General features: G+C 44.2%; 1 protein-coding gene across 1 annotated transcript in view; it reads left to right on the forward strand.

The window, feature by feature from the left end:
* Nucleotides 1–21,272, forward strand: part of wu:fb95e10 (cell surface glycoprotein 1) — a 43,838-nt gene extending 22,566 nt beyond the window's left edge. The window contains exons 2-5 of the mRNA XM_042504774.1: nt 32–756; nt 1,312–1,390; nt 16,676–16,899; nt 17,041–21,272. Coding sequence (XP_042360708.1) covers nt 135–756; nt 1,312–1,390; nt 16,676–16,899; nt 17,041–20,192 — 4,077 coding nt within the window. The 5' untranslated portion in view covers nt 32–134 and the 3' untranslated portion in view covers nt 20,193–21,272. The remainder of the gene's footprint in view (nt 1–31; nt 757–1,311; nt 1,391–16,675; nt 16,900–17,040) is intronic.
* Nucleotides 21,273–22,209: the final 937 nt, after the last annotated feature.

Here is a 22,209-nt window from a genome sequence, read left to right on the forward strand (position 1 = left end):
AACTGTATTGTTCATTATTCTCTTTCTCCAGATCAGACCGTGCCGTCAACAGAGAGCCTGTCGTCCTGTGGCCATCCTGTGAGATTTAAGTCAGCCCTGCTGTGCAGAGACGGACCACTACCACTCAAGGGGAGATGAAGCCGGATGGGGTTGCCACGGCGGCGCTGGAGCCAATGGAAACATTGGAATCCAATCCAGTAAATGAGGCAGCTCTGGCAGCGGGACAGGAGCCTAACCAGGCAGCCAGTCCGGTGGAGGAGGAGCAGCCACAGCAGCCCGCAGGAGAGACTGGCCAGGTGGAGCCCCAGCCAGACCAGGCCAAGGACACCCCTGCTGCTAAGACCAGCAACAAGACTGCAGGAGACTCCAAAGCCAAGGCTACCAACAAGGCCACGGCCAAGACGAAACCCGGCGCCACCAGCCCGACCAAGACCACGTCCGGGTCACGGCCCAACACATCCCAGAGCCGCCTCTCAAATGGCGTGTCTAAGCCTCAGACCAACGGAGTGGCTAAGAAAACAGCACCTGCTCCGGCCAAAAAGACCACCCCAACCCCAGCTCCAGCCAAAAAACCAACAGCCGCGGCCGCCGCTCCAGCCTCCAAGAGCAAAGTGGGTGAGAAGAAAGCCACAGGGGCCTCCACCAACGGCGCAAAACCGATGACCGGAACAACAGCGGCCAAGAAGACGCCGTCCACAACAACTGCTAATGGTGTCAAAACCAGCACCACTGCAGCTGCTGCTAAGAAGCCCGCAGGTTGGTTAAAATGTCACCACAGAACAAAAAGTTGCAGAGCGTGATTCAAAATGTAGGCTGCGTAAGAATAACCACATCCACAGTCACTGTGGCGTGAAATGTTTTCACAGCTCTAATGAGGAGCGTTCACTGTAATGTGATGATACGCAGATACATGCACACAGGATGGATTCAGCACAGGCATTACACATCATACACATATTATACATATTATACATATTATACATGGCAGAGTGGCTGCTGGTAATCTGGATATACATTTGGCCCACATCCTCATGACCTACATCTGTGATTTACGTCACCACATTATACTGTAATATACAATACATTATACTGCTCTGATTGTTCTCATGTTTCTTTACTGTTTTCTCTCCTCATCCCCCCCCCTTTCTCCTACCTTGTTCTCTCTCCTCCTCTCTCCCCCATATTTCATCTCCTCCCTTGTTTCTTCACCTCTACTTTCCTCTCATTCCTTGTCTCCTCTCCCTTCTTTTCTACTCGTTCTCTCCTTCTCCCTCTCCTTTCCTCTCCTTTGTCTCTTCTCCTCTTCTTCAGCTACCAAGACTGCGTCTGCGACTCCCACCAAGCCCAGCTCTACTGCCTCACCTAAGCCTCCTGTTTCCAAGACAACCAGGTAGGTGTGACATTCATGTACAAACTGAAGCCTCACCCCTACTGGAGTGTCTGCGTACCCACACACACACACACACACACACACACACACACACACACACACACACACACACACATACACACACACGTCTGAAAGAGATTTTTTGTGTGTGGATGTGCAGGCAGTGTCTATAATCGGTCCTATTCTCTAACATCCTTCAGGCTAAAGGCTCTTCTTCTTTAACCTTTACACTGATGTGATAGCAAATCAGCAAATCTGAGTTTCCACATAGATAAGAACTGCTGGGACTAAATTCAGCTCTATAAAGCTGCTCGGTGCCAAGTGAGAAGCCGTTGGTTTAAACGGCTTCACTTGGCTACAGGTTCAAAGAAGACCCTGTTTAAGAAAAAAACACCCGCGAGGAATGAGGGACAATGATCTCCCACATAGAGGCTTGGAAAGGCCGGTTATAAGTAGGCCAGCAACCAGCCAATGTCAGAACAAGCCTTAGAGGAATGCCTCGCAGGGATTCACCAGAGCAAGCATTATACAGCAGCTTTATTAATAAACCAAGTTTTGGGAAGGAGTGGGGTTTAGAGCGGGAGGGAGGGGCAGCAAGAATAATTAAATGAGAACGAGAGAATGCTCTTAATGTTTCAGTGTTCCCACAGTCATTGAAAACCTGGATAAGTCATGGAATTTCACTTCATCAATCGTGGAACTAGTAAAAATCATTGTTTTGAAAAATCATGGAAATGTGTAGGGCTATACCCGACTTAGAATTATGCCAGTCGAATCAGATCTCTCTTTCCCTTCATGTATGCCAACTAGGCATGGCAAATCATTTTTTCAGCTCTTTTGGTTTTAGGGCAGGAGCATACAGCTTTAAATGGCTGTATTTAGTATGTATTGTAATGCTTATTTTCGAAGAGAAAACATGGCATGTTTTCTTTTCATAAAAAAAAGGTGATTTTTCACATCTTTTTTTATTTTTTTTGACTATTTTTATTGGAAACTTAAAAATGTATGTATATACAGAAATGTCTGTTTCCAATAAAAATAGGAAACATATATATATATATATAATGGAAGAACGGGCTCAGAAGGCACGTTTTCTTTAAAAATCACCAAAATGACACCATTTATCATAGCCAGATTGTGGATTTTCAAATTTCTGACGGTCCTTTATCACCTCATGTGGGATGCTAAAATTATGTTTACATGGAGTTTGAATCACATACTGTTGAAAAACACTGTCTTAGTGGGGTAAGAAAAAAAAATACTTTGGGTTTTTGAAATGTTATGGAAAAGCTTTGAAATTTTGTCCATGACAATGTGTGGGAACCCTGGTGTTTGTTTTGAGCGAGCCCTTGTGTACGTTTCAGTACACCAGTATGGTTTGTGAGTATCTGTGTGCAATCAGGTCAGCATGTGTTTCTCACCTGAGTCACACTGTGTGCGTGGTGTCGGCTCCGGAGGTGACTTGGAGACGGACCGAGAGAGGAGTCTGAAGGAAGTCTTTGTCTGAGACAGTGATAACAGTGATGAAGAAGAGCCTTTGGGAGCCTGACTGTTCTTTTTTCTTTTTTCATCTCGCTGCCTTCGCTTCTTGTTTGTTTGTTCGAGCAATAGTGTCTTTCTTCTTTACATAGTGTCTGTAATGATGTGTTATGTCACCATGTTGGTACATCTGTGTGGACACATTGTTCAGTCTGGAACACTTGCGTCAAACAGACTGGAGCATTTATAGAAAACTTATTATAACATAAAGAAACTGGAAAACAACCACGCGTTGCAAGCGAGATGCTCAAAAGGACATGTTGGTTTTTAACCAGCTCTGTATCATAACAAAGTGGGTAGTGTGAGTAAATGAACTGTGATAAACTTCACTCCATCTTGTCAGATCTTACTGCTCCTTTCTCCACTCAAATCTGCCGGATGACACATTACGCAGATTTAACCTGGCCTTCAGGCTGTTGATGAAACGACACATTGTACATCCGTATTTTGGTATGACAGCCACCCCAACCACAAACATTTTAGACGCAGATTGTGAAAAGCACCCGCCCTATTTTAGTGCACTGTTTGGCTGTAATAAGAGAGTTTGTGAACAGGAAGCAGGCGCCATACTGCCTGCAAGGTGAAAGCAGAGGCTGAAAGAACTGAGATCAAACAGTAAAACTAAGCAGTACCAATCAAATATCCGCCAATATACTGTAACTGCTTCCCATTTCTTGCCTCAAATGTTTTCATAAACATATTTTATCTTACTGTTTAACTGTAATATGAGATTACCAGCCAGGCACCATATTGTCAACATCTGAGTTTGCATTATGTCAGCCACAGCAGGAGTGTTTATTGGTCCTGTGCGGTGCAGTGTATTGTGTTAGTTGTAGGTTTTTCAGTCCTTTTCTCAGTTTTCTGTCTTTATTTAGCACCCTTTTTAAAACTCAGTGCTTCTTTCTAGCAGACAACCCAGAATTTATGAAAGGACCTTTTTTCTGACAGTGAAATACTTCTTTAATTAGATAGTTTGGCATTATAGGGTTGTGACGATATGGATTTTTTTTCTTGCTAGGGTGAAAAATCTAATTGTGTGCCCCGTGTCACCGCGGTATATGTTTTTTAACTTTATATATTAAGTTTTTTATTGGACTTTACAGTGGCCAGCATGGGTTGAGTGTGCGTTGGGAGGTCTGAAAACGTTTAAAAAAGGTTAAATATGTATGTTTTAGGAAATTTCTCTATCATCACTGAGTTGCATTTTTAAAAACTATGATTAACTCCTCACATCTATCGCCCACATCCAGGCGCAGTCTCACTCCGTCTACCTCTCCTTGTATGTAACATCCAGTAACTTCTGTTAATAGCAGAACGTTACCAGTAGAAACACTGGGTGTTTATGTAGCTCTAGTTTTGGAGATTTGCTGTCTTACATTCAGCACACAGCTCTGACTCAATTCGCTCATGGAGCAGCTTCAGTCTCCCATCTTTGCCTTTTGTGGCGCGGCAGCCTTCAGTGTTGAAAGGCTGTGACTCATTACATGTAACCAGCCAGATAGTGCTGTGGGTAGGAAATTAAGTGAGGCTACAGAGGCTACAGCCCTTCTGCAGACAGAAGGGCTGCTTCAGAGCCAGTTTATTATATCAGCTCAAAAAAACTCCCAAACAATATGGTGATGACCTCATCGCCACAATGGCATCATGTGACGGCAGTATTGTGATGGTGCGATTACCCTCACAGCCCTATTGAAAGACGTTTCCACCACAGATTTCTGTCAAGTCCAAACCAGCGGAGGGTATTGTTATTAGAAATATTTTATTTATGTTTTGGGATTATGTGAACAAAAATGATATCTGCTGACATACTGTCAAATATTAAAACAGATGTTGGCTTGTAATATAAACATAACACAAAAGTTACCATCTCAAGTATAATTTGATTTTCTTCTTTTTTGTCATTAAGTTGCCAGGGACTTCCTTTCCCCTTATAGAAAGGTGTTTCACATGAAAATCCCTTAGGTCACCACACACACACACACGCACACACACGCACACGCACACACACACACACCACGTGCCTCGCGTAGCAGTTGGATTGTTGAGATTACACTCAGATTAAAGCTCGATGTACAAACATCTAATTAAAAAGTATTACACAAGGGCATGTTGGTAATCACCAGTGTGGTACAGAATGCCCATTGTGTGACCTTTGTGAACTGTCATGGTGATTTTTTTAAAAACTACTCACAAACTATAAATGTTCACCAAGTTCTCTGTGGATACAGAAATGATTATCCATCATAAAACCAAACACTCCTCAACATTTAAGTGTGAAATGAACTCTCACAGTGTCATTGTTAACAGGTGTTGCCTCCATATTTTCACTGTGAGGTGTAAATTTGGTTTTACACAATATCTGAAACACTGACTTTAAAATTATTAACAGTGAAAAGTTAATGGGAGGTAAACACTATTCGACAGGGGAGTAGTCTTCAATGCAACACATGTGTATGTGCAATGCCCCTATTTTCACTCCTCCTACACAGAGTGCAGCTTTGATGCATTCAGGTAGAAGGTTTCACATAAAGAGGTATTAGAAGTGTCTTAAAAGTCTTAAATTTAAATTGTTTCTACCTGTAGACACCCTGTGGAACATAGTAATATGGGTAGTTAAGGGGATTTTTAACAAGCTCTGTGTCATCGCAGACGTCTGCCGGCAAATGTCCAGGGAGCTACCTAGTGTTGGCGGCACAAAAAAAAGTCAAACACCGTTGCTCTGCACAAACTGATGACAGAGCTGGTTCAAAATTGACAAAGTGTTCCTTTAACGTCTGTGGCAGCTCGAATTCAGCCAGTGACAGTTAGTGAAAACAGATTAACAAAGAGGAGGCACGTGTTGACAAAATACAGAGATACATAAAGGAGTCAGAGGGGCATCAAAACGTAACATTCTGCCTTAAAGGAGGCGGATAAGAGGTGCTGCAGGTCTTCAGTGTTTTTTTGGCACGTGTGGTGTTCAAAGCCATCAGGAGCCAATCAACAGGCCTGACGTTTGGCAGCTTGCTTTCATCATGAAGGGCACATGGTTGTATCTTAAGTGGGATGAAAAAACTATTGACTCATACCTTGTTGGCTTTATAGTAGTAACATGAATTACAAGTGCTTCCATTGTAGTATTGAAAAAAAAGCATAATAATCACAGAAAAAGCACTTTCTAAAGTAAAATGTTAAATTGTGTGAAGTCAAGAGTTTCCAGTCTTCAGGCTCACCAAATATCACGATAAAAGGGCAGGTCTTGATTTAAGTGTTACATTTTTCCAACATAATCTAAATAAATAGTCATGCCAAACATTGTACATGATTTAAACATGTGATGTAAAATGCACGACATCTGTCCTCTACCTGCGGACCTTGAACTGTATGAGTCCAAGTCACAAGAAGAGCTTGTTTTGGTCCTATCACAAGTCACTTTTCAGTCCTTATCAATAAAGTAAATGCCCAGTTTGTGCACCCACACAGCCTTTCCTTTACTCATAGGACACTCATCAAGTTACAAGCGGGGCTTTTAAATAACTAGACTAATGAGAGACTGAGCTAAAATCTAGACGAGGCTAATATTGGAATCAGGTTGAGATTGGATTAAAAGTGTGTATCTAAATGCACTGTAAACCTACCATAAACTAGACAACTTTGAAGTGTGACACCCTCTCGCATCCAAAGACAATGTGAGTTTTTAGTCACACACTATTAAATTTAGGATTATATAGGATCACTGTTTCCAAGACAACTAGATTACTTTTGATATTTTTTCCCAGTCTGCTCCTGGTGGAAGACACTAAGACTTACTCCCTTCAAAAAAATATTACGTTAACAACTCCTTGCGTGTCTGCTACAACACAAAAGTCTAGAAAGAAAAGATGAAAGGAGTTACATGTCAACAGTAGTCTAGACAATTTGGCATATAATCTTCAAAAATAAACTGTTTTTGTGTACAAAATTTACATTTTGGATTCCATCGCGTCAACTCACTACCAGCCTTGTCAGATATCTGTGCTTTTTTTAGGGGAAGGAGACTGGGAATGAAAGGCAAACTGTTTAAAAAATGAGTCTGCTTACAGTGAAATCATTTGAAAAGATTCCTGGTGAAGGCCGGCATTAAAAGCAGTATTTTGTGTTTTTCGTGTATGAGTCAGTAAAACACAGTAGATGTGAAGCCCTAAAAAGGATTTATCTGTACTAGACGTACATATGAATCCCCACGAGAGAGGTATAACCATTACTGATGATAGGCTCCTCTGACAGTACCACGTACCCTTGTAGGCATACTTTGTTGTGTGTGTGTGTGTGTGTGTGTGTGTGTGTGTGTGTGTGTGTGTGTGTGTGTGTGTGTGTGTGTGTGTGTGTGTGTGTGTGTGTGATGTGCTTTGACAGGGCCATAAATTTCTGCTTTAATTAGATTTTGCCCTTTTCCAACCTAACTCAATCCTTAATTCAGGCCCCCTATCAGCAGAGTGGTAGAGAGAGACCAACACATTAATTGCCACACCAGACATACCCTGCGTCCACTGTTGCTGTCACGTACACACGCACACACACACACACACACACATACACACACACACACACAGGCAACTTCTGTAGTGTTAGTCGTGAGGTTCAATTGATTTAATTTGGTAAGGTGCAGCAGGTTCCAGTCATCAGACAAATAAAAGTGCAGAGCAAATGCAGGTTCACTAAGTGACGTCAATCTAATTTAAGGCCACTCAAGTGTTTTCTTTCTTTCTGTTCAGCTGGAGGTTTTAGCAAAATTAAATTAGGTTTTTAACTGTTGAGGCCAGTGACTTAATCATGCCTCATTCTTTGACTGATTTTGTGACTCAGTAAACCTTTTTTTAAAACAGACTTCTGACTAGGGCCAGGCAATGGATCAACATCAGTATCAATATATGAGACAAAATATCATCTTAGATTTTGGATATTCTTATATCGTCTGTGTTTGCTTTTCCTGTTCTAAAAGTCTGCATTACAGTAAAGTGATGTCATTTTCTGAACGTAGCAGACTGTTCTAGCTGTGCTATTATTTGCTCACTTTGTCATTTTTTCTACATTACTGATGATTAGCAAAAATCTCATTGTGTAAATATTTGTGAAAGCAGCTATAGTCAGTCCTACAGTATCAGTGAAATGTTGTTTTTGAGAGATACTTGGTAAAAATATTGTAATATTTGATTTTTCTCCACATTGCTCAGCCTTACTGTTGACTCGTTGAAAGCTCATGCATCTAAAAAACCTTTTGTCAAGGTAGCCTTTTCTTTACAGATCATTCAAACTGTGACAGCATTTCACCAGCAAAGAAACTAGTTGTTGTCACACAGTGCAAGTAAACCGTCTACAGAAACAGCAGCGTGTGAGCATGTTGAAGCTGAGTCTATGGTGATGTATTGTTTAAGCGCCAAATGTTATGACTAGGGTGTAACGATACATCAATCCTGATCAATGTATTGATCAACAATTTAATTTAATCAATGCAAAATAACATTGAGATGAATGTATCTTTCCTCATGCATATGTTGGTTAGGTTAGGTTAAGGAAAAGAAACATGGTGACAGCGTACCTCAAAATACTAATAAAGTTCACTAGTTTCGCACAGGATATAAATATTGGTTTCCTGTGGGGAAATTCGTGTGTTTGTTTGACTCATCCTCCACCCCAACCTGCCTCCTTACAAATACTTTTGCTCTACTCTACTCTACTATACTCTTCATACTCCCGTCAGTGCAGTGGTCTAGTGATCACAGCCCTTCAGATTACAGGTTAGATACGAATGCTGGTCCTTTACTTTTCTTAGTTTACATACAAACAGTGCACAAGAACAGCCTGTTTAGTTAAGCCTTTATTTTGAAATTCAGATGGCTGTCTGTGTGGCCAACTTTGTGAAATTTAGCGAATAATATATTATTGTCTAAAGAATCAATGTGATATAGTAATATTGTAATGAACTTGTGATTTGCATCTTTATTTATGACTGTGAAGTGCATATAGCAACTACCGTGAAGATGCTGGTGTCAGCGTCCTCTGTGTGTGTGTGTGTGTGTCTGTGTGTGTGTGTCTGTGTGTCTGTGTGCACCTGCTGTCTGAAGCTGACTGCCCGCAGCATGCCGCTTGTGGCAGTTTGAGCCTGATTAGTGTGCAAATGGAGAAAGTAGAAATCATTATGGGTTGTTTGAACATCATGTGTATGTGTGAGTGTGCTAACAGCTTATGTGTCAGTTTGTGTGCATGAATATGTACCAGTTTTCATCTCATTCAAGCTGCTGCAAAGATGATAAGTGTCCAGTTTACCATTGATCTCATGCTATAGGTGCTTCAGTGTATGTTCATGTACAGTATGGACGCCTCCATAGTGGGAGCAGCATGTAATTAGGATGCAGGGCATGTGTTCATTTTCTGGTGTATTACTCAGTGTGATGGGGAGGTAAAGGGGGAGGAGAGACGTACTGATTTGTTGAACACGTGGTACGTGCGCACGTGCTGCTGAGCTGCTTTCTCTCTCGCCTGCCCTGCCGTCTGCGGATGCACTAGAGTGAAGGGAAACAAAAATGGTGGCAGTTCAGTATGGAGGCTACATGGCTGAATAAGTCATGTGTCCCTGCTGAGCGCCCATCACTGCTGCCAGAGATACATACAGAGTGTGAGCTGTGCACGCAGAGAGTGCAAATTGTGTGCATGAGTGTGTGTGTGTGAGAGAGGCAGAGGTGGAAAAAAGAAGCTGGGGACCAGAGGGTATCTCTGTGTGAAGCAGAGGCGAATATTCCCCTATAGTAGACAGAGGACAGAGGAAGGGTATTCAGTCCTTACAAACCCAGAGGAGGAAATGAGCTTGCTGTCGGTGATCAGGTGGTTCTCCATTTTTACTCCCCTGCCATCCTCTCACCACCCATGTTCCCACATTAGTCATGCTGTTTCCCCACATTGATGGTCCCTCAGGGATGATGAATTTTTATTGCAGTGAGTGAATTGAATGCAACCCTCCTCATGATCTAACAAATTGCTGCTGATGTAATGGTCCGGCACTGGTGTGTGTGTGTGTGTGTGTGTGTGTCCACGCCCCAGTCACCATTCTACCGTCCAGCATGAAACGGACGACATGTTGCGCCGGCTGTAAATCCTCCGTCCTGCTATGGGTGTGGCAGATGACTGTGTGATGCAGTCCTCCGCTGATGCCATGATGGTATAGAGGTGCAGCCGCAGAGCCAATTACCAAATGGATTCAGTGGGAAGGAGTCGGAGAGAGAGAGAGAGAGAGAGACGGAAAGATGGACAGAAGGAGGCGTGCATGTTTGAGAGTGGGAGACAAAGGTTTGAGTGTGAAGGGCGTGTTAGTGGATGTGTTCACTCATGCTGCAGACATGTGATAGATGTAATAGATAGAGCAGAACATGGCTTTTTCTCTTTGTGCCAGACCTACATATCAGCTGCTCTCAAACATAAGCTGAACATATTTATTAAAAACACATCGTGACCTCTATTGAACATCTTTATCCTAATTTTCTCGACTCTTTCTTCTTTCATTTTATTTTATGTGAATGAATTAGATTTCATGAAACATTTTAATAAGAGATAATGGCTGCACATTGACTTACATTATTCATAATTTATATGGTCCTACTGATATTATATATTTTAATCTACCAAACTGAAACACTTGAACATTAAAAGGAGGTAACATCTAAGTTTTGTGGTTCGGAGTTCTGTAAACTGTTTTAAAGGAATTATAATGGGATACTGTTCAATAATAGTGTTTATAATAATTATTATTTTTTTGCTCTGAAGTAGTGACTTCTAAAGGAGAGAGAGCTCCCTTTGGCTTGGACTTTGGGCTTTGTGTCTTAGGAGACCTTTAACAAGCACAAAAACGCCACACAAAACAATAAAGAAAAAGGAAAAGCCCAGAAAGCATAATAGGTCCCCTTTAAATCAGCATGTCTTCTCAGTATTAGCCAACACTGTAGTTTTCTCCCAGAACCCTGGCAAACCAGGAGTGCTGTCATGGCTACACATCAGTTAGACTGAAAATGGCGTTAGAGTCGGGCAGATATGTTGGCCTCAGGTGACTGGTTAGGAAGTTAAACCTCTTTTTCCCCAGGAAATCAGTAGAGTGGACGCAGTGTCAGACTGAAGACAGAAACAGAGTGTAACGAGTTGACAATTCTGTCTGTCAGATGGACAGATGTGGAATTTGAACCCAGAGCATCTCAGATTGTATATAGGCTATAACTCTCTGAGCTTTTTTCTGTTTTAATCCTGCACCGTAGACAAGCTGTCAGGATTTTATTTACATTATAGAACATGGAGAGCCGAGGTCGGCACTTCCTGCTTTGCTGACACCCCTTAGTCTCAGAGCTACCGCTGAGCTCCAGCTGGCTCCTATAGTCCCATAAAGACACGTTTGAAAAGGGATGGTCACATTAAGAGAGGAGAGGTTCACTTAACAGTAAATTTTCCAAAGTGCCCTCAGTCACGTGACTTAAACCAGGATGAGGACCCCGCCTCTATGTTTCTGGTGCTTAATTAACATAGCATCATCTTTAATTTGCTGCTTGTCTTGAGAGGAGGGAGGTCCTCCCTGCATGGTTTGTCGCCTTTGCTGCAGGGTAGATGTCTGCCTGCATGCCTGCTTAGCTCCTGCTTACTCATTCGGCCCTTTCATGGTGCATCTCATTATTTAAATCATAGCCTGACTCTTGTTGTATCGCAGCACCAGCAGGCAACCATGTTTTCACACAAACGTGCAGTCGCAATAAAGCTCGAGTGTTATTAATGATCCTCGGGCCACCAATGCGAACTTTAGTTTTTTTTCCGTGCGTGCCTTTAGCCACTAACTGTCAGTCATCCCGTTTTTCAGCTCCAGTGCATTTCTGGGCTTTCTGTCCAACATTTGCTTTAACCCTGATTCATGGTGTTGTTTCTCTCCGCGAGGCCTGCGGTGAGATGTGAACAATGAGCACAGCTTCCTACAAGCTGCCCATTGAGTTTAAGTAGAATCATTTAAAGAGTACAATAACTCTTACAGGCTTCGCTGTCATCCAGCCGACAGGGAGCTTAATTACAGAATGAACGGACGCTTAAAATTATTCAAGCAGCAATGCGTCACTATATTCGGGCATTGTCACTGCAGCCAAGTGTTGTTAAACAACTTCTGATCCCACAACAACACGAGACTTTATTTCACTGTGGTCTGGTCTCTTAAATACTGCTACGGGTTTCATCTGCCTTCTTTGATGAGACAGAAGAAGACATTGATAGAAGATAATGTGTAATCGGATGAATATTATCTGTTCCTCTGTCCCATCTCTCTCCATCTTCCTCTCTCAGCGGCCTGGTTCATTTCCAGCGCTCTCTGAAGTCGTCCTGCCTTTTTGGATTATCGGTATTCCTTTTATCTGACAGATTATAGTGAATGCTCTCTCTGAATATCCCCTCAGCACACTTCATCTCTAATGCCAGGTTCTCTATCTTCTAATTCTCTCCATTCTTCTCTTCCTGTAATTCTTTTCTTATCTTTTACTCTCTAATTCAGGCGCAACAGACTCAAACATTCTTTTTCAGGAGCTCATTCTCATTTCACCTTTTAACGTCTTGTTCATCTGTGAACAATTCGAGGCTTAAAATCTTCATATCTTATTCAGTGTTTCTCAAATTAAGTTAAGGAGTTTTGCATTAGGGCTGGCCGATAGTCTTATCTCACAATTCGATACTATCTTGGTACTTTGGTACAGATTCAACGTGTTCTCGTTGACCGATTTGTATGATATCCTATGAAAATGCATGCAAAACAGTTCAAATGATAAACAAATTAGTGCCCAATGAATGACATGACGTCCTTAACGTACTTAATTAACATACAGTTACAGAGGTGAGGCGAGTAGGGAATCAAAGTTACTGTGGTTAGGTTTAGGAAAAGAAACATAAAGTGGAGGACATAAAGTTCACTCAAAGCTCACACATTGGTCACATTGATTGCATTGGTCACATCGGTCACAAAATACATGGGATATGCATGAATTTGGATTAATTCATTTTTCATAGAAAAGTTGGGAAGCACCATTTCAGAGAATAAACTTTAGATTCAGCTTCTCTGCTCCGACTTAACTGACTGATTGAAAACGTTGATTTTTTTGTTAAAAAGGTCCTCACCTCAGTCACCACTGCAGTTCTGCAGTGATTCTGATTTGGTGCAACATTGACCTACATTGTACCACTGTGCCACCCGATTATCATTTTCATCGTCTCTGTTGCAAAGAGGCTTTTGTTTTGCCACAGTAACACACACACTTTTACTTCCATGTCCTCATCAGCATTTTTCAACCTTTCTGATCCTCCAGTGAACTCATTCAGGTCCAAACACAACATTAATGCGTCATTGATGAGTGCATTAGTGGTTTAGCTTAGGCAGATTTTTATACCAATAAAATTGCATCGACGTGATCCAACAGCCTCGGTATCAGTAACACACCTTTCACTTCCCCAAAGCTAATTCTAAACGCTGAGGATCAGCTGTGAGAGCTTGTTCAAACTTCTGATGAGACCACACCCCGATTGTGTTGCCACCCGTCGCTCCCCGGCTTTAATCTTATTTCATGTTGCCTTTGCCAGGTTGTGGATGGCACGCACTTCTTGATTGCCCTTGCACAATGAGTGTGCTGCTTTTACCACAGCCCAGGGCTCCAGCTGGGGGATTCAGAGGAGTTATTTTTGTTCTCCTTTCAGTATTAAAGATTAACGTGGTCCCAGACATCTTTGCTCTCTCCCTCTTCCTCCCTGTTCTCTTTCTGCCAGTACTAGCTCACTTCTTTATTTAGAAACAGGCAGTTAGTGTAGCGTGGACCCACGAGATCACACAGCACAGCCTTGTCAGGACTACTGGATGTAGGTTACTTTGCTCAGATGTGACATAGAAGCCAGCTTTTGGGCCAAACAGGCTGATGCACGCTGCCCCGAGTGTCATTCCCTTGTGGGCAGTGGGTATAGACGAGGGATCGGGGACAGGGTTGACTCGGGTCGGGACGCCTCTCTGGGGTCCGTTGTGACTCACTGTCCAGACTGCCTCCCATCGAAGCTCCTCAGGGGAGTTCGTCATGGGGCTGTGGAAGCGTGAGCCAGGCTTTAGATGCTGCTACGCTAAACGCACAATCGATTTATTATTTAGTAAATGCAAATTCCTCACGACATGCTGTTTGCTCATAGTCTGTTATAATCAATCAATCTGTCAAACTTTATTTGTATAGCTCTTTCATACAGGTTGGTGCAATTTAGTATGCTCCACAGACGACTGATCAAGCTGATAAAACAACAGAAACCACTAATATAAGACTGCAGACAAGAAAGAAAAATGAAATCATAAAACCATGAAAATAGATAAAAGACGATCAAATACATGCTGCCTAACTAACAGATGCAGTCGGTGTTAGACGGTGTTAGACGGTGTAACAGCGCTGACATTGCTCAACGCCATTAGCATGTTTTGACAATGCGGTACAATGATATCATGCAGGGATTTGCAGCTTTTAGAGCTACAAGTCCTTTGAGGCTCTCAACTAATTTTTACCAGTGTCTAAACAATCTAACACTGTTTGGATAAATCTTAAGATCCCTTTTGTTAAACCAAAAACAGCCCAGAAATCACCTCCGCCAAACCCACCAGACTCCATTTAAATAAACAGTAATTTTAGCGTGTTTGCAGCCAGCATATTTTCACATTTAACTGGTTGAATTATTGGGGTTTATTTCAGCCAAAACTAGATTTGGTGATTGTTGGAACAGTGAAAAAAAAGAACCAAAGCAGCTTTTGTAAAAGCTATTTTGTTTCTGTTGATGGTAAATGACGTGTGTTTTCCAATGATGATATCACTGTTTATTAAAGCAGAGTCTTGTGGGTTTGATGATAACAATTCTGCAGCCATTTCTGGTTAAACTAAAAAGATCTTACCCTTTAGGTTTCTTGTGCTGCGTTCAGATGCCTTTTACAGGCTGTTTAACCCTTTGAAACCTGAATAAACTGGTTTGGTTTTTTGAGAACATAGAGCAAAAGGCAAGAAGCAACTTGGTAAGAAATGACACAAATTGCAAGAAATTTTTGACAAGAAAATGACTTGAAAATTTAAACAAAAGGGGTAAAAAAAAATAATAATAATAATAAAGGAAAACTATAAAACTATACTCATAATTGTTAAAATAATATATAATATAATATATATTTAAAATTTTGTCACAGGAAAAAAGTATAGAGTAGCCGTACAGTTTTTAGCACTTTTTTAGGTCATTGTCTTGTTTGTTTTTTGCTTTTTTTCTGATTTCTTAGGTAATTTTTTTTGTCATTTTTCACTAATTTCTTGCTATATCTTGTTAAGTTCCTCATTAACCACAAGGTCTGTCTCTGTTGGCGTAGAGGTTTTGGTGGATGTATGTGCTGAAAGCTACACTGCAGCATGGTCGAAAATGTTTGGGTTTTTTTCTCCCTTGCCATAATGGGGCGTTTTGTGGGCGTTGCCTTAAATACCAGCTGTTATCTGTAGTGTTTGTGCTGCACTTTGGAAGATCTTCCAAACAGACTTGTGCCAGAGGGCCTGAGGGGCCGTTTTGGGTTGTATATTTGCATACATGTCCGACAAATTGTCAGGTACTTCAAAAACACGTTCTCAAATCAATTCGAAAACTGACAGTAAAGCAGTGTCAGGACTTATAAATAGACTTAAATAGCTGTAATACATTTTCTCCCTCGTGTCCTAGCAGAGTTCTGAATCAATAATAATGAGTTGTCAGTCCGCCACTTTTCCTTGTGTGAACATGTTTGCCACATCTGTAAAGCTTTTTAGGTTAGGGCCGTGGCTCGTGCACCCATTAAAAACAGCCGATCCTCTCCCTGCTAATACATGTGTTGTTTTTTAGTCTCGCAATCTATGCAAGAAGTCTTGTTCTGTTTTTTTAGGGCATCCTCTGGCAGTAGAAATGACTAACGGATGACACGACTGAGTCTTGCTCCCTGTCAGAACCGTTCTGAGGCACTTACAGTTTAGGGCTGAGCGCGACACGGTCCTGATGTTGGCCTCCGGCTGCAGCGTGACAACTCAAACGCTGGAGTCACCTTCAATTAATCCTCATGCCTTTTTTATAGAGAAGGAAATCACCATCTCATTGAGCTCCCTTTAATGTCTGTCTCATTGGGATAGTATGCTCGGAGTAGACCATCTGATTATTTTTCAGGATTCATAAAGAACATATTCACATTTAACCCTTTCAAACCTGGATCGACATCTCTTTTCTTGTGCTGCATTCAGACGCCTTTGAACTCTGAGCAGATTGGTTTGATTTCTTTGAAAACATAAGGTAAAAAGGGAATGACCAACTTGAAAAGAAATGTCCAACAAATGAATTTAAATTAGTGAAAGGTGACAAGAAAATTACCTGAAAATTAATTTAAAAAAGAGGGGAAGATTGTTAGAAATGTATCCAAAATATAGGGAAAATGTTCTGAAAACTATATTTTTAATTATAATCATTTTATATTTAAAATTATGTTACAGAAAAATCTACTTTTTTATTTTCAACACGTTTTAGGCCATTCTCCTGTTTTTAATGTTTTTACATTTTTTCTTTTCTTTTTTTTTTTTTTTTTTTTTTTATCAATTTTTGGGTTATGTTTGTTAAGTTGCTTAACTGACATTGTTTCTCTGCCTCAGGTCTCTGTGCTGCTCTACTACCGCTCAGTAATTCTCGACCTTTCTCTCTGTCGTGTTTCTTCAGGCCTGCGACTGGCGCGGCAGCATCACCTCGTCCGGCCACAGCCTCACCACGGCCCCCCTCCAGCAGCACTACCAAGAGCTCCCCAGCTACAGCCAAAACTGCCACCCCGAAAACCTCCTCCACCGCTGCCAAGCCTGCTGCATCCAAACTAACCTCCACTACCCCCTCTGGTGGCAAACCTCCAGCATCACAAACATCCAGGACAACAACACCTGTGAAAAAAGGTAAAAGGATACAAATATCCTGGAGGTTTTTGTCTCTGGTACAAAATGAATTTTTCTAGTTAAACTCTGATCTCAGTGTGCTGTCATTCTGTTCAGTTATATTAGTCTTTAACTGTTTCTGTGCTGTGTTTTCTCCCCCAGATGTTACCAAAACTGCCACTTCAGCATCCAAAAAGCCCGAGTCCCCCCTCACCCGTCCCTCCTCTACAACAAAGCCGGCAAAACCAGAGACCCCAAAATCAGCCTCAAAATCAGACGTCACCGCCAAAAAGCCTCCTGCTGGTAAGGCTGCAGACGCAAAGACACCCAACCGCTCCAAACCGGAGAGCAAACCCACACCCTCCAAGACACCTGCATCCAAAACCGCTGCAGCCAAGACCTCCACCCCCAAGAAGACTGTGGGCAGCAGCACCCCGACTCCAGTGAAGCGCGGCCCCAAAGCTGCCGAAGAACCCGCAAAGGAAATCGCCGCCGCTGTGGCCGCCGCTGCGGCCATCGCTACTGCGGCATCCGCCATCGCCGGGCCGGAGGAAGCAGCTGTGGAGCCGTCTGCTGCAGAACCGACGCCCAGCCAGACCGAGGCAGTGCAGGAACCAGTGTCTGCACCAGAACCAGTAAGAGAACCAACTCCAGAACCAGTAAGAGAACCAACTCCAGAACCAGTGCGGGAACCGACACCAGAACCAGTACGGGAACTGACACCAGAACCAATACGGGAACTGACACCAGAACCAGTGAGAGAGCCGACACCAGAACCAGTGAGAGAGCCGACACCAGAACCAGTGAGAGAACCAACACCAGAACCCGTGAGAGAACCAACACCAGAACCTATACGAGAACCAAGTCCAGTCCCTGTAAGAGAACCAAGTCCAGTCCCAGTAAGAGAACCAAGTCCAATCCCAGTAAGAGAACCAAGTCCAATCCCAGAAAGAGAACCAAGTCCAGTCCCAGTGCAAGAACCATCTCCGGAGCCGCTCCCAGAGCCGCTCTCTCTGTCAGCAGATGTTGGAGCTGAACTGGTCCATGAACCAGCTCCCAGTGCTCAACTGGCAGCTCAGCTGGACCTCTTCAAGTACGAGGAGGCTGCCAACGACTCGGTCCCCTCCCTGGGGACCACCGTCATGTCTCCTCCGTCGTCTCCTCCCGGCACCGTTTCTCCTGTCAGGGAGCCACAGAACGCCTCCTCTCTGCTGGACATGCAGCCTGATGCCTGGGACAGGAACCAGGATCAGTCCTTTGCTCCTCAGAGCCCAGTCCATGTGATGAGCTTCCAGATGGAGGAGGAAACAGAGAATAAGGAGGCACAGAGGATGAGGGAGGACGAAGAGGAGGAGGAGGAGGAAGAGAAGGAGAACCTGTTTATGTCCACAGCTCCCTCTGCAGGAGCCTTCAGCATGGCGGCGCAGCCTAACCTGTTGGGTTCGTCCCCGATGGATGATTTCACCTCCAGGGACCTGATGTCCCCTCACGAAAAGGAGGAGGCAGTGGAGAAGGCTGACGAGGAGATAAATGAGGACGATGATGAGGACGAGGAGGATGAAGATGAGGAGCAGCGGAGATTAGGCCACCTGCCCTCATCGTTGGTCACTGATATGAGCACGTCTCAGCCCTCTGAGGAGTACCAGGTGAGGTCGTCGGTGTTCGGCGGCTCTGCGGGTTGGCACGGTGACGACCAGCTGTCGGGGATGGACTCTGAGGACGTGAGCAGCTGCACCAGCAGCCGGCAGCACGGCGTCTCCGACCTCAGCAGCACCCAGCACACCGCCATCCTGGAGGGCACCCAGAGCTCAGACGCGCTGGTCGACTCCAGCCTCCGCGGCTCCGAGGGAGACGGGAATCTGATGGGTTCTCCCAACGTGGAAACTTTAGCCAACGAGGAGGAGGAAGACGAGGACGAAGAGGACGAGCGCGTGGACGATATGGACTTGAGCTCAGAACGAGTGGAGGAGCATCACAAAGCGTTCCAGCAGCAGGAGCAAGACGAGGAGGAGGATGAAGACGTGGAGATGCACAGCGAGGGAGTGACGGAGAGCGGCGGGAACGTAGACGAAGATGACTTTAACGAGGAGGAGCGTTTAGACAACTTAAATCGCTCCTGTCCTCCATCTAACGTCCCTCCCACCTCCTCCTGGGGACAGACCAACCCTTTCTGTGACACCTGGGCTCAGCCAGCGTCTCTCCTCACTGTCTCCTCCCCGAGCCCCGTCTCCGACCACGGCGCGGCTGAATCTGAAACGCCCACGCTGTCTCCCGCTCAGGCACGTTTGGACAGCAGCGCTCCCTCCTTCGCTCCTGAGTCAGAGCACCATGAGGAGATGAAGACCTCCGCACATGAGGAGGCTCTGTTCGCCGCTCCAGGTACAGGCGCGTCCCAGCCCGGCACTCTGGGCGGCACGGCTCACAGCAGCAGTGAGACGAGCACGCCAGAGGAGCTCCGGGACTACGACAGCAGTTCCGGGGTCGAGTCCCATTCTGACAAACAGCAGACGCCGGTGCCCGCCTCGGTCCAGCCCGACATGGAGCAGGACCTGGGTATTCACCTAGAGAAAGGCGATGGAGAAGAGGAGGAGGCTGAGACGCTCCCTGCGGATGAGGTCCTCGGAACGGGCCCCCCGACCGCTCCTGCATCCGCCCCGTCCTCCAACTCCACCTCAGGAGACGAGGCGAGCGACACAGAGGGCGAGATGCAAATAAACGACCCCGACGCGCCGGTAATGATGGACGAGAGCGCCGGATTCGAAAGCCCTCCTCCCACCTGTAGTCTCCCTGCTCTTGAGGAGGACGAGGAGGCGGGCGACACGCCAGCAGGAGAAGGCGAAGAGGACGGAGGCGGCACCACCCCTCAGTCTGCCAACTCTGTGGCGTCGTACGGCTTCGACTGCACCACGTCCAACTCTAACGCCCACTCCATGGCGGAGAGCTGCGGAAAGAGCCCGGGGATCTTCTCCCTGGAGAACGAGGAGCAGCTGCCAGAGGAGGCGAAGGACCCCTCCCTCATCAAGGAGCTGACGCTGCCATCAGCTGCCGCCGCCGCCCACGCAGACGACCTGCTGGGCAGACCCGTGGACCTGATGCCTTTGGGCCACCCGGGAGTCCACCAGCCTGGCGGTCTGGACGAGCACCACTACATGCTGGGGGGGAAGCTCGCAGCGGACCACCTGGAGGAGGTCGACCCGCTGGAGCCCAGACACCGCGTCGGGGCCGAGGAGTCCGGAGACGACGGCGACAGCCAGCCGCCGTACTACTCCACCATATGTGATAAGACTGATAGTTTTCTGGCAGGTAACGTATAAGTCCCTCCTACTTCCCCCGGAATGCACCTTTTCCCCGCAACCCTCCCCCGTTACCTGTCGTTCGTTTTCTCTCCAGTTGGGTTAGATGGCTTAGAAGAAAAAAAAAAAAGGAGAGCGAGATTGTAGGAAAAGATTTTAAAAAATGAATAAAGAAGATGGAAAAAAAGACTGTAGCAATTTTTAAATGAAGCCTCTCTCTTTCATACTGATCGGGTCATGGTTCTGAGTGTCTGGCTTAAACTCCTTTATGTACAATAGCTACTACCATTTTCTAGTAGAATGTTCTTTTTAAGTAACACTGCATATTCTGTAGCCCCTGATGGGGTATTGACTGATTTGGTCCACTGTGACTGAGCTTTTAAACCGAAAAAAAGGAAAAAAAAACACAGATGGAATGAAATGGACTCATTGTGTATTTATCCTACTGTTTTTACCGAACAAATGTCAATGACTTTTTTTTTTGTTTGTTTTGTATTTGCTTATTTGTTGTTTTCTTTTTCTGTTGAAACCTGGTCCTCCCTACCCTGTGTACACACGCTTCATGTTCAACAGCACCATAGCAACTAGTCACATTTTAAAACCTTTGTGTTTCAAGACTTTTAGCTATCAAAATAAAGGCTAGATATTAACACGGCAGATTTGTTGAGGTAGGTGTGGGAGTATTAGATTGCAGTTGGTGAAGTTTTTAATGTGTGCTTCAAGAGGCTCTTTGCATAGGTCGTTACGGTATATAACGTGCAGTCACGTACAGTTTGTGTTTCAGGCATTTGGTTTTCAGTGGCTTCAAGCTTTAAGCCTCAGTTAGCTGATCATTTGTGTTCCAGAAGAGACTAACAACTAGCCGATTATTTGTGATGAGACCCTGCATTGTCCTACATCGCTCTCACAGTTGAGCTCTACACTCGCTGAAACGTTTTCATAGTGAGCGTTTGCTTTACTCTTTCAACAGTATATTGCATGTTTAACTAACATAAAGACTGTGTACTACCTTGAATTTGAAACAACACTAGACATGTTCATCAATGAATGGTTCACACTAGGTTATCTTTCAAAATTCCATTAAAACATCATTGCAAGGCATTTTGTTCCTGTTTCTTATTTTCCCCGTGGATCCAGCATGCTCGAATTTGAACTGTCCTCATGTCCGAGTCGCTGTGTGTTTGTGTGTTTACACGACTGATTTCCCATGGCGTCTCCTTCTCCTCACCATGGGAATGACCGGTAAACAGGAAGGGATGCAACATTATACAATGGTGTTGTATCTAAAAATGGAATTTTGGAGGAATCAGTGAGGTGATCCGAATGGTGTCCCCGTGACCTTTTCTCCAGCATGCCTAAATCTTGATGGCATGACGAGCAGCTGAACAACAGCACGTTCAGATCAGCAGGTGGCGCTCGCTTAAAGGGTCGCTGTGGAGGTTTCACCAAAACGCATGAAGGTCTAACGAATGTGTTGAATGTATTTCCCTCCTCATAAAACACGCGCAAAGCTCAAAATAACTTTAAAGAGAGGAATCTCTTCGTCTGCCTGTGAGCGTGTCGTTTGCTTATCTCGAATATTGCCCAAAAACCTCTGCTTTCCTGGTAAAATCTGTTACATCAGGGCATGTCAAATACGGTGACTCAGCGACATTTAACATAATTTTCATGACTTGGCGATTATGCATGGGCACAAGACAAATAGTACAATCGATTCTGCCAGTTTCTGTGATGTTTTTCGTCGGTTTAGTCCAGTGATACTCAACTTGCTTCGCTTGGGGGCCTCTTTTGCAAAATGAAAGGAGGGTCAGGGGCCAGTCACACAGGCCCAAACATGTTTCTAGGATTTTAGGACTATCTTGTATTTTAGGACAATATTAGAAATTCAGAACATTTCTAGGATTTCAGGATGTTTCTTGAATTTTAGGACATTATTAGGAATTTAGTACCTGTCTTGTATTTTAGGAAATTTCCTGCATTTAGGATGTCTCTAGGGTTTTAGTTAATTTCTCCGATTTCAGGAAATTTCTAGGATCTT

The sequence above is a fragment of the Plectropomus leopardus genome, chromosome 17 (genome assembly GCF_008729295.1).
Source record: "Plectropomus leopardus isolate mb chromosome 17, YSFRI_Pleo_2.0, whole genome shotgun sequence".
Classification (NCBI taxonomy): Eukaryota; Metazoa; Chordata; class Actinopteri; order Perciformes; family Serranidae; genus Plectropomus; species Plectropomus leopardus.